The sequence below is a fragment of the Mustelus asterias genome, chromosome 30, assembly GCF_964213995.1.
Source record: "Mustelus asterias chromosome 30, sMusAst1.hap1.1, whole genome shotgun sequence".
Taxonomy (NCBI): domain Eukaryota; kingdom Metazoa; phylum Chordata; class Chondrichthyes; order Carcharhiniformes; family Triakidae; genus Mustelus; species Mustelus asterias.
Genome location: NC_135830.1, coordinates 8183048 through 8194237, shown reverse-complemented (window position 1 = coordinate 8194237; position 11190 = coordinate 8183048). Strand labels below are relative to the sequence as shown.

Genomic DNA, 11190 nt, shown 5'->3' with positions numbered 1-11190 from the left:
AGAGCCAGAGGCGCTGCAATCACTTCTCTTGCCTCCCAGAGAATCCTTGGATAAATCCCATCCGGACCAGGGGATCTATCTATTTTCAGACCCTCCAGAATATCCTGCACATCCTCCTTATCAACTGTAATACTGTCTATTCTACTCCCTTGCAACCCAGTGTCCTCCTCAGCTATATTCATGTCCCCTTGCGTGAACACCGAAGAGAAATATTGGTTCAATGCTTCACCAATCTCCTCCGGTTCCACACATAACTTCCCTCTGCCATCTATAACTGGCCCTAAACTTGCCCTAACCAACCCTCTGTTCTTGACATACCTATAGAACGCCTTAGGATTCTCTTTAACCCTATTCGCCAAAGTCTTCTCATGTCCCCTTTTAGCCCTTCTAAGCTCGCTCTTCAACTCCCTCTTAGCCAATCTAAAGCTTTCTAGTGCACTACCCGAGTGCTCACGTCTCATCCGAACATAAGCCTCCTTTTTCTTTTTAACCAACAAAGAAACTTTTTTGGTGCACCACGGTTCCCTAGCCCTACCAATTCCTCCTTGCCTGACAGGGACATACCTATCACAGACTCGCAGTAGCTGCTCCTTGAAAAAACTCCACATGTCGGACGTTCCCAGTCCCTGTAATCTCCTAGTCCAACCTATGTTTCCTAATTCTCTCCTAATAGCCTCATAATTACCCTTCCCCCAGCTAAAACCACTGGCCCGAGGTTCATGCCTATCCCTTTCCATCACTAAGGTGAACGTAACCGAATTGTGGTCACTATCACCAAAATGCACACCAACTTCCAAGTCTAGCACCTGGTCTGGCTCATTTCCCAGCACCAGATCCAATATAGCCTCCCCTCTAGTTGGCCTGTCTACATACTGAGTCAAAAAACCTTCCTGCACGCTTTGAACAAAAACTGACCCCTCTAACGAGCTAGAGCTATAACAATTCCAGTCAATATTAGTCAAGTTAAAATCCCCCATAACAATTGCCCTATTACTTTCACTCCTAAGCAGGATTGACTCCGCAATCCTTTCCTCAACCTCTCTAGAACTTTTAGGAGGTCTATAAAAGACTCCCAACAGGGTGACCTCTCCTCTCCTATTTCTAATCTCCGCCCATACTACCTCAACAGATAAGTCCTCATCAAACCTCCTCTCTGACACTGTGATACAATCTCTGACCAATAATGCTACCCCTCCCCCTCTTCTACCTCCTTCCCTACTTCGACTAAAACATTTGAACCCCGGGACCTGCAGCATCCATTCCTGCCCCTGCTCTATCCATGTCTCTGAAATAGCCACAACATCGAAGTCCCAGGTACTGATCCACGCTGCAAGTTCACCCACTTTATTGCGAATACTCCTGGCATTGAAGTATACACATTTCAAACCCTGCTCCACCCCACCTCTGCAATGCCGTGCATTGCAGTCCCCATCCATGCATCCCTCACTTTCAGCCCCACTACTCAGGATCCCTCCCCCCCCCCGAATCAGTTTAAACCTCCCTGCATGGCCTTAGCAAATTTACCCCCCAGGATATTGGTCCCCTTCTGATTAAGGTGTAGACCATCCTTCTCATAGAGGTCACACCTTCCCCAGTACGAGCCCCAATTGCTTAAGTACCTGAACCCCTCCCTCCTGCACCATCCCCTCAGCCATGAATTCAAACCTTCCCTCTCCCTATTCCTCTCTAAACTATCCCGTGGTACAGGCAAGAGTCCAGAGATAACCACTCTGTCAGTCTTGGCCTTTAGTTTCCACCCCAACTCCATAAATCCCTGCCTAATATCCCCTTCCCCTATCCTCCCTATGTCGTGTGTCCCCACATGTACAATAACTTGTGGTTTATCTCCCTCCCCCCTAAGAGTCCTGAATACCCTGTCAGACACATCCCGGACCCCAGCCCCTGGTAGGCAACACACCAACCCTGAGTCCCTACCTTTAGTTCCGACCCTCCTATCTGTCCCCTTAATTGTGGAGTCCCCAATCACAAGGCCCAGTCTTTTACAGCCCCTAACCACCTGAGCTTTCTCACTCGGCTCACCCCCAGAGATCTGCTCTCTATGCTCAGTTGATTCCTCCTCAACTGTAGCCTCCAGCACCGAAAACCTATTATGGAGGGGAACCGCCCCAGGGGATTGTCTTCCCGATTGCTTCTTACCCCTCCTCCTGGCATTGACCCAAGCCTCATTTCTAGGAGTTACTATTTCTCTATAACTCCTATCAACTTCCACCTCCGCCTCCCGAATTATGCGGAGTTCCTCTACCTCCCCCTCCAGCTCCTTTACACGCTCCTCCAGAAGCTGCAATCTAATGCACTTCTTACAACTAAAATCTCCTGAAACACTACTGGATTTCCTCACCACATACATCCCACAGGAGATGCAGCATACTGCCTGAACTGCCATCCCTGAAGCCATTACCAGCAAGAAAAAAAGAAAACAAAAAACTTCCCCACACTTATAATTAGGTTAGAGGAGGATGGAAGGGTGGGATCCTCTACCAGTGTAGAGGATCGGGTATCTCCTCTGCACCAATTTATAGGGCTAGGGGCCCGAGAGAAAAAAAAACTACTACTGAGGGGGAACCTCCCAGGTAACTGACTTTTAAAGTTAAAATAAAAACCCTTCCCAGACTCCTTTGCTGCCCACTTCTAGTTTTCACTTTAAACTTGAAAAACTGCTGTTAAAGTAAAGGCCAAAAAAATACACACACTAGCTGACTAATTAAATAAATAAACAATTCAATTAATCCAATTAATCTCTTACCAGGTGGTCCACCTGATGTTCCAGATAGATTGGAAGAAACAGATTTTATAATAACTAATTGGAAATGAGGGAAGGAAGCACAATATCTGTTACGAGGGAGATCAGTGTAAGCTGTACAAATAGAAAAGGTCAGATAACTGGATGGAGAATAAACGCTGTGTTTGATTTTATTCAACAGGGACAAAATGTGGATGGTCACCGTGTTCCTGGACTGTGTCCAGCCTGAAGTTCTGTTCCTGCCGTACAATCCTCCCCCAGATTGTCCTTTTTGAGCCCCAGACAGGTGATGTTAAACACTCAGGTGGGAAAGATAAAAATCTAAAACAATAGGTTCAAAACAAAGCTGGTTTATTGGACATATAACCAGAATATAAAACTTCAGTTAAATTATTTTCAGCAGAAGGAAACGCTAACTGTCAGGATGAACATGGTTCAGTTCTGGATGTGATTAACAGCAGAATCTAATCCCTGCAGTCATTTGTGAAGCCGCTGGTGTCTCACCAGGTGGGGTGACTGAGTGAATCCCTTCCCACACATGGAGCAGTTAAACAACTTCTCCCCAGTGTGAACTCGCTGGTGTCTCACCAGGTGGGATGAATGGATGAATGCTTTCCCACACTCAGAGCAGGTGAACGGCTTTTCCCCCGTGTGAACTCGCTGGTGTGCCAGCAGGTGGGCTGACTGACTGAATCTCTTCCCACAGTCAGAGCAGGTGAATGGCCTCTCTCCAGTGTGAACTCGCTGGTGTATCCTGAGATCGGATGATTGAATGAATGCCTTCTCACACGTGGAGCAGGTGAATGGTCTTTCCTCATAGTGAGTGGTTTGGTGTCTCAGAAGGTCGGATGACCGAGTGAATCCCTTCCCGCACACGGAGCAGAGGAACGGTCTCTCCCCAGTGTGAGTGTGTCGATGATATTCCAGCCGAGATTGGTATTTGAATCCCTTCCCACAGTCCCCACATTTCCATGGTTTCTCCATGGTGCCAGTGTCATTGTCTCTCTCCAGGTTGGATGATCAGTTGAAGCCTCAACCACACATAAACCACGTGTACAGTTTCTCCTCGCTGCGAATGGGGTGATGTTTTTTTCAGGCTGTGTAACTGGTTTAAGCTCTTTCCACAGTCAGCTCACTGGAACACTCTCACTTGGATGTGTGTGTGTGTCTTGGTGCTTTTCCAGTCACACCGATGTTTGAACAGAAAAGCATTTTTCCTTCCACATTGAACAGCCGATGATATTCAGGTCCTGATGAATTGTGTCACTCTGAAGATCTTTAAAACATTTTTTTTTCCTATCTGTAAATCCTCCTCTTCGAACATCCTGTGGAAACAGTTTACATAGAATTACACAGAATATATAGAACAGAAACTGGCCATTTGGTCCAGTCAGTCTCTGCTGGTGTTGATACTCCACAAGCATCTCCTTCCATTCCACCTCCCTCAGCTCAGTCTTTCACTTTCGTGTTCTATTCTTTTCCCTCTTATCCACTCATCTCGTTTCATTTTGAAAGGTTTTTGCCACAACTATTTCCTGTAGTAGTGAGTTCCACATTGTAGCTGCTCTGATAAACACATTTCTCCTTATTTCCCCTATTGGATTTGTCTGTGACTATCTTACATTTCTGGCCCCTCATTTTGGATGATTCTACTTATTTATTTATTAGTGTCACAAGTAGGCTTACATTAACACTGCAATTAAGTTACTGTGAAAATCCCCGCGTCGCCACACTCTAACCATGGTTCGGATACACTGAGGGAGAAGTTAGCATGGCCAATGCACCTAACCAGCATGTCTTTCGGACTGTGGGAGGAAACCCACGGAGAATGTGCAGACTCCGAACAGGCAGTGACCCAAGCTGGGAATTGAACCCACTGGCGCTGTCAGGCAGCAGTGCTAACCACTGTGCCACCCATTCTCCCACACAAGGAAACATTCTATCCACATCGACAGTGTTCCCACATGGCAGACTGGGCAGAAACACCAAATCTCAAGAGATCCAAGAGCAAGTTACATTTTGGATACAAAATTGCCTCAATAGCACGAAATGCTAAAATGGGTATTTTTTGTGATGGAAGATGGTGACACAGTGGTAATATCACAGGACTAGTAATCCAAAGGCCCAGGCTAATATTCTGGGGACCCAGAAACCATCCGAAACCTCCATGGGCTGCTGTGGTTAGGGAAGACAGATTATCATCACCTTCTCAAAAGTATTCAGCAATGATAATAAATGCCAGTGACACCTGCATTCTGTAATAAATGAAAATGAAAAGAGCTGCAGCCTGTTTCCAGTAATTCAGTTTTATTAGTGTGCTAACATGACTAAAATATATGATCCAAGTCATACACGAGGTCATACAATTACTCACTGATAGGAACTGACCAAGTGAATCCTATGTGATTGCAGGGGTTGGTTTCTGCAGTTCTTGGTCCGCTGCTCTTTGTGATTTTTATTAATGACTTAGAGGAGGGGGCTGAAGGGTGGATCAGTAAATTTGCTGATGACACCAAGATTGGTGGAGTAGTGGAGGAGGTGGAGGGCTGTTGTAGGCTGCAAAGAGACATAGATAGGATGCAAAGCTGGGCTGAAAAATGGCAAATAGAGTTTAACCCTGATAAATGTCAGGTGATTCATTTTGGTAGGACTAATTTAAATGTGGATTACAGGGTCAAAGGTAGGGTTCTGAAGACTGTGGAGGAACAGAGAGATCTTGGGGTCCATATCCACAGATCTCTAAAGGTTGCCACTCAAGTGGCTAGAGCTGTGAAGAAGGCATATAGTGTGTTAGCTTGTATTAACAGGGGGTTGGAGTTTAAGAGCCGTGGGGTTATGCTGCAACTGTACAGGACCTTGGTGAGACCACATTTGGAATATTGTGTGCAGTTCTGGTCACCTCACTATAGGAAGGATGTGGAAGCGCTGGAAAGAGTGCAGAGGAGATTTACCAGGATGCTGCCTGGTTTGGAGGGTAGGTCTTAAGAGGAAAGGTTGAGGGAGCTAGGGCTGTTCTCTCTGGAGCGGAGGAGGCTGAGGGGAGACTTAATAGAGGTTGATAAAATGATGAAGGGGATAGATAGAGTGAACGTTCAAAGACTATTTCCTCGGGTGGATGGAGCTATTACAAGGGGGCATAACTATAGGCTTCATGGTGGGAGATATAGGAAGGATATCAGAGGTAGGTTCTTTATGCAGAGAGTGGTTGGGGTGTGGAATGGACTGCCTGCAGTGATAGTGGAGTCAGACACTTTAGGAACATTTAAGCGGTTATTGGATAGGCACATGGAGCACACCAGGATGATAGGGAGTGGGGTAGCTTGATCTTGGTTTCAGATAAAGCTCGGCACAACATCGTGGGCCGAAGGGCCTGTTTTGTGCTGTACTGTTCTATGTTCTATGTTCTTGCCACTGCTTTGTGAACTCTTGATTCTCCACCAATTCGCACTTTCCTTCTTTCTATGGAGGATCTGTGCACTTGGATTTACATATTATTTGGTTCCGAACTTCATTTATTTGCCTCGCCGCCCAAATCCCCACATCATAAGCTGAAAAATTAATTTGGACAGCAGATGGTGGGTACTTTACCCAGAGTTCTCGGCGGCGGTGGATGTCCCCTATCCAGAGCAGTGCGCAAACGCAATAGCGCTCTGTATTCGGAGCATGCGCAGCAATGGCCACGGAGTGTTCGTTGTCAATCGTATCTCCAAACGGGTAAGAATATGGTGACCTCGAGGGAGTGATAATGCCAACCGTGAAACGGGAAATGTTTCGAAACACGTGGTGAAAGCCTCAAACCCCAAATACTGACCTGAAGGTCCCGTGTCTGCAGCTCCGTGTCTGTTTCCCGGGACAAAGCCGCAGTTAACGGCCGCCATCTTGTTCCAACGGGGAATGGCGCGCATGCGTGCCCCCCTTGGTGACGCAATAGAGGGCGGGGCTTCAGTGTCTGTTTCCAATGAGGTCCGAGTTCCCGCAGAGTCACAGGAACCAATAGAAAGTTTCAACGTTTATTTATTAGTGTCACAAGTAGGCTTACATTAACACTGCAATGAAGTTACTGTGAAAATCCCCCAGTTGCCACACTCTGGCGCTTGTTCGGGTACATTGAGGGAGAATTTAGCACGGCCAATACACCTAACCAGCACGTCTTTCGGATTGTGGGAGGAAACAGAAGCACCCGGAGGAAACCCACGCAGACACGGGGAGAACGTGCAAACTCCACACAGACAGTGACCCAAGCTGGGAAAGCACCCGGGGTCCCTGGCGCTGTGAGGCAACAGTGCTAACCACTGTGCTGCCCAGAGGAGTTTGTGGATCATTAACGTTTAAAGTTTATTTATTAGTGCCGCAAGTAGGGTAAATTAACACGGCAATGAAGTTACTGTCACACACCGGCGCCTGTTCAGGTACACTGAGGGAAATCTCGGTGGCCCTTTTGGCAAGTGGTGTGCCACAGGAATCACTGCTGGGAACTGAACTGTTTACAATATATAGAAATGACTTTGATGAAGGGATTGCCGCAATGATTGCCAAATTTGATGATCACACAAGGTAAACCATAGAAGCATTGAATCCGTACAGTGGAGAAGGAGGCCATTTGGCCCATAAGGTCTGCCCTGACTCTCCAAAAGAGCACCTTACCCAGGCCCACCACCAGCCCTATCCCTATAATGCCACATATTTCATCATGGTTAGTCTACCTAGCCTACACATCTTTGGACACTAAGCATGGCCAATCTACTATAAGCAGGAAAATAAGTCGTAAAGATGACATAAGGAGACTACAAAAATATACACATAGGATAAGTGAGTGGGCAAAAAACTGGTAAATGGAGTAGAATTGGGCAACTGTGAAATGTCCACTTTGGCAGGAAGAATAAAAGATAAACTTATCTAAATGGTGAGAGATTGCAGAGCTCTGAGGTGCAGAGAGACCTTTGTGTCCCAGTGCATGAATCACAGAAGGCTCTTATACAGGCAGGGCAAGTAATTAGGAAAGCTAATAGCATGTTACCATTTATTGTGAGGGAGTTGATTGCAAAAGTAACCAGGTTGTGCTTCAGTTGTGCAGGGCATTGGTGAGACCACATTTAGAATATTGTGTACAGTATTGGTTACCTTATTAAAGGAAGGATGTCAATATGTTGGAAGCAGTTCAGAGAAGGTTTAACAGACTAATAGCAGCAATGGGTGTATTGTCTTGTAAGGAAAGGTTGAACAGACTTGGCTTGTATCCACTGGAGTTTAGAATACCAAGGGGAGACTTGACTAAACCATTATAAGATCCTGAGGTGTCTTGACAAGGTGGTTGTGAAGAGGCTGTTTCCTTCTGCGAGAGAACTTAGAACGAGGGGTCACTGTTTAAAAATAAGGAGTCGCCCGTTTAAACCAGAGGTCAGGAGAAATTCTTTCACTCAGAGGGTTGTGAGTCTTTAAAAATCTCTTTCTGAAAAAGTAGTGGAAGCAGAATCTTTGAATATTTTTAAGGCAGAGGTGGATAGATTCTTGGTAAGCAAGGGGGTGATAGATTATCAGAGGTAAGCATCTTGCAGATTTGAGGTTACCATCAAATCAGCCACAGTCTTAATAAATGGTGGAGGGGCTGAATGGCCTACTTCAGCTCCTTGTTCATGTGTTTGTAAAAAACATTCTGGTTTAGTTAAGAACATTCCCTTTCCTTTTGTGAGGACTTTGTTGCTGATTTTAGCTTATTTTAGTTTAATTGGATCACATATTTGGAAGAACAGAGGGTGGGAATGTTGCACAGAAACTAGATATTTCTGTTCTGAATTTCTATCCTGGACTGAGTGACACTGACACCATCAATTCTTTTTACAGGGGGTGAGTAGGAGATGATCTGAAGACAGAAAAACATTTCTTTGCGATCAGTCAGAGTCACTGAATTAATCAAGAGCTAAATATCATCAACCTTTCACTGTGGAAGGAGAAATGTTTCTCTGTTCTGCCTGTGGGGAAAGAGTTCAAGCATCAGTGTGACTGGAAAAGCACCGAGATACACACACACACGAATGAGAGTGTTCCAGTGAACTGACTGTGGAAAGAGCTTTAACCAGTTACACAGCCTGAAAGAAAATCATACCATTCCCAGCGGGGAGAAACCATACACGTATTCCATGTTTGGACGAGGCTTCAACTGATCATCCAATCTGGAGAGACACAAGGATACCGGCACCATGGATAAACCATGGAAATGTGGGGACTGTGGGAAGGGATTCAGTTACCCATCCCAGCTGGAAACCCATCGACGTGCTCACACTGGAGAGAGACCGTTCATCTGCTCCACATGTGGGAAGGGATTCACAAAGTCATCCAGCCTAGGGTCACACCAGAGAGTTCACAGTGACAAGAGACCATATAAATGCTTTTACTGTGGGGATTGCTTTAAAACCTCTCCAGATCTAGTGAAACACCAGCTTGTTCACACTGACAAGAGACCATTCAGCTGTCCTCACTGTGAAAAGAGATTCAGACAATCATCTCATCTTATTCAACACCAGCGAGTTCACAATGGGGAAAGAATGTTCAGGTGCTCTGTGTGTGGGAAGCAGTTCACTCAATCATCCAATCTCCAGACACACCAACACACTCATAGTGGGGAGAGGCCGTTCACCTGCTCAGAGTGTGGGAAGGGATTCAATCGGTCATCCAACCTGCTGAGACATCAGCGAATTCATGTGTAACTGCAGGGGTTGAATGCTGTTGTTAATCCTTTTTTTATTTCTCCTGTAACTGGACCGGAGTTTGATGTTCTTCACAGGGCAGGTGGTGTACCAGAACTGCAGCATGTGAGAGTTTGTGCAAACCTGGACAATCATATCTGTGGCGAGTGTCTGCAGCTGGCGGAATCTGTGCTCAGGGTTATTGAGCTGGAGTCTGAGCTGCTGAAATTGTGGGGCATCAGAGAGGGAGAAAGTCACCTGCACACTTTCCTCCCCAAGGTTCAGGAGCTATTTACAGTTAATCAATGGTCAGGATATATCAGAATATGTAAAATAAATCAGTTTTAGTGTCCGTGTCTCACAGGAGCCAGTTACAATGACACAGTGTGAGGGAGATTCAGTTACCATTAATTAGAGTTTTTTGAGCACAGCTCATTCATATTCCTTAGGGCTGTACCATCAAGTCCAGGATAAAGCTCCTAACTTCTTCATCCGCATCCCTAATTATGGAAGTGTTTTTAGAGCAGAGGGTGTGGGGACTTAATTTTCTGCATCATTCGACAGTTTGAAAAGTGAGGAACCATCCACGAGCTGCTGTCTGACAGCACGGTAAATTACTGCGGGCTGAGAGACACAGAGACAGGAATCAGAGGGAACCATGTACAAAAATGGAACAAGCTGAATGGAGAAATGTGCTGTGCAGGGAGATATGCAGAGTTCCAGTATTTTACTGAAAATAGTGTCCAGACAATGTTCTCAAGACAGCTCCCATTGACTCCAGTTGGAGAAGTCAGATTCCATTCAATGCCCATGTATTTTCCTGCTCTATTTGATATGTCAGTAACAGGATGACAAGACAAAATCTTCTCCTTGTATGTCCTCAGTAGAAGGTTCAGCCTGATTCGTGAGAGTGAGCAAAATAAACTGAACTCTTCATTTATATTCAACACCTGTATTCTTTCCGTATGCTGACTTATTTCAAATTAATTGAATATCAAACTGTGTCTCGTCAATGAGATCACTGCCATTATTTCATTGGCATCACTAGGTTACATCAGTGATATTGTGATTCTAATCAACCTTGGTACAGTGGTGAGCGCTACTGCCTCACAGCGCCAGGGACTTGGGTTTGATACCCAGCTTGTGTTACTGTTTGTGCGCAGTCTGCATGTTCTCCCCGTGTCTGCATGGGTTTCCTCCGAGTGCTCTGGTTTCCTCCCACAGTCCGATAGACATGCTGGTTAGGGTGCATTGGCTATGTTAAATTCTCCCTCAGTGCACCCGAACAGGTGCCGGACTGTGAGTACTGGGGGATTTTCACAGTAACTTCATTGCAGTGTTAATCTAAGCCGACTTGTGACTCATATAAACTTTACTTGAACTAATACATGCAAATTGTCCACCCTTCAGTTCTCATACTTGGAGGAAGCCACAATGTTATATTGTTCTGTCCGTTGTAACTTGGTTGGAAGGATCAGCCCTTCGAGGCAGAATGTAAAATACTGCAGAAATGTGAAATGAGAACAGAAAATGATGGATAACATCAGCAGGTCTGGCAGTATCTGTGGAGAAACCCATTAACATTGGATTGGTTTTGGTTGCAGAATGAGAAGGATAATCTGGTCCTTTAGGTTTTATTGATGTTTTATACGGTGTAAGACATTTTCGTGAGGGAATTAAGGAACCATCATTATAAATCTCTGATATTGAGTGGTGTCCATCTTTGTGCGGGTCAGAGGCTCTCTA

General features: G+C 45.5%; 1 protein-coding gene across 1 annotated transcript; it reads right to left on the bottom strand.

The window, feature by feature from the left end:
* Positions 1 to 3095: 3095 nt before the first annotated feature.
* LOC144480992 (uncharacterized) lies at positions 3096 to 6676 on the bottom strand. Its single transcript, XM_078200617.1, has 2 exons — positions 6573 to 6676; positions 3096 to 4086 (listed from the first exon to the last, which is right to left on the bottom strand). The coding sequence occupies exon 2, from the start codon at positions 3743 to 3745 to the stop codon at positions 3239 to 3241; it is 507 nt and encodes a 168-aa protein (XP_078056743.1). The 5' UTR covers positions 3746 to 4086; positions 6573 to 6676; the 3' UTR covers positions 3096 to 3238.
* Positions 6677 to 11190: the final 4514 nt, after the last annotated feature.